The 1,372-nt window shown below is 37.8% G+C and overlaps 1 protein-coding gene across 1 annotated transcript in view; it reads right to left on the reverse strand.

Moving 5' to 3' along the window:
• The window catches only part of LOC104787309 (importin-5), a gene marked incomplete in the record, with an annotated part of 8,755 nt that overhangs the window by 3,436 nt on the left and 3,947 nt on the right, over positions 1 to 1,372 (reverse strand). The window contains 4 exon segments of the mRNA XM_019238317.1: positions 137 to 206; positions 289 to 424; positions 823 to 974; positions 1,099 to 1,173. Of these exon segments, the coding sequence (XP_019093862.1) occupies positions 137 to 206; positions 289 to 424; positions 823 to 974; positions 1,099 to 1,173 (433 nt within the window).

The raw sequence follows: 1,372 nt of genomic DNA on the forward strand, positions 1-1,372 counted from the left end.
GCTGAGCGTAACAACTCCGGCATACCTAGCCGCCACAAAATTCGATAATGTGACTGAAGCCCTCATTGTAGAAACACAGAGAAGGATAACTGAAACCCAAGAAAACATAGACAACAAAGATGCTCGAGAATCACACCTGATACTGCAGCCTTCCTAACTTCTTCATGGAAATAAAACTTGAGAAGAGGAACTAAAATAGGAGCAACCTGTTTTTCCAAAACAGTATAAGAACCATGAAAGCCAATGAAACTCCGTACTCTGAAAGTTAGCAGAGTACAAGGGCCATACCTGATCAATCCAAGGGAAAAACCCTTCTTTTAGCTCATCAGCATAGCAACACAGCATGTTACAGGCAGTAGCTTTCTCCTCTAACACACTAGTTTTGATCCCTATCCTCTTGTCACCCAGAGTGATGGTCTCAATGCTGAAATAGGAAATAAAACCACATCAAAGTGAATACCACAAACAGCTATCCAACTCGAGTAAAATGCTTTAACTGAAAATGTGAATCCAATCAAAAGGTTGCTTGCATACCAAATCAAGTTCCATTTACCAAACGTTGACATTTAATCTAAAATGGGAAACGAAACAGGGGAAAAAGGTAGAATGCAACCAAAAGGAAACTAGGAAAGTCCCAGCAAGGGATAAAGAGGGAAAATAAAACGGAAAGCTAATGAACTGATAATTGATTAGCAGGTCTGTCAGTTAAATGGATAGAGTGGGTGCTTATAACTTTGAAATTAAAAATTATACTTCTGCAACGTCTTCCACAATATATAAATATTCTTGAGGTATACAATAGGAAAATATTTCATGTCATACCTATCATCGTCGTCATCAATATCTGCATCTGAATCTGCAGATGAAATGATAACATCTGGCTTGAGCTGGGCTGATTGAAGCAAAGGGGGCATAACAACACTCATGTAAGGAATAAAATCTTGTCCAAGGCATTTGCAGAGTCTAGCCCAAGCCTGCATATGTATTAATTAGATCAATCAGAAGAAATTTCAATTCACGTTCCCGCTAAGCTTCCAATGGATGAACAACAGAAAAGACATTAAATCTTTAATTCAGGTTTGAAGTTCTGAAACTTGCCTGTAACATGTAGCTTGTTGTTGGATCGTCCGCTTCCAATTGCGAACCTTGTAAGGACATCAGCACGTCCATGACCTTTCCACAAAAAAATCAACTTTAAGGCTACTGTTTGATTCGGTAATTACTTCCGGTACTAATAAGATAGGATTTGATTTAGGAAGACACGAAAAGGAATTTCCTTAAATGAAAATTAATTGTATTTATCCAAGTAGTGGAAGTAGAGATCTAAATCACCATTTGGCACAAGGATTTAAAAGAATATGAAACATCCATA

The sequence above is a fragment of the Camelina sativa genome, chromosome 16 (assembly GCF_000633955.1).
Source record: "Camelina sativa cultivar DH55 chromosome 16, Cs, whole genome shotgun sequence".
NCBI classification, from domain to species: Eukaryota; Viridiplantae; Streptophyta; class Magnoliopsida; order Brassicales; family Brassicaceae; genus Camelina; species Camelina sativa.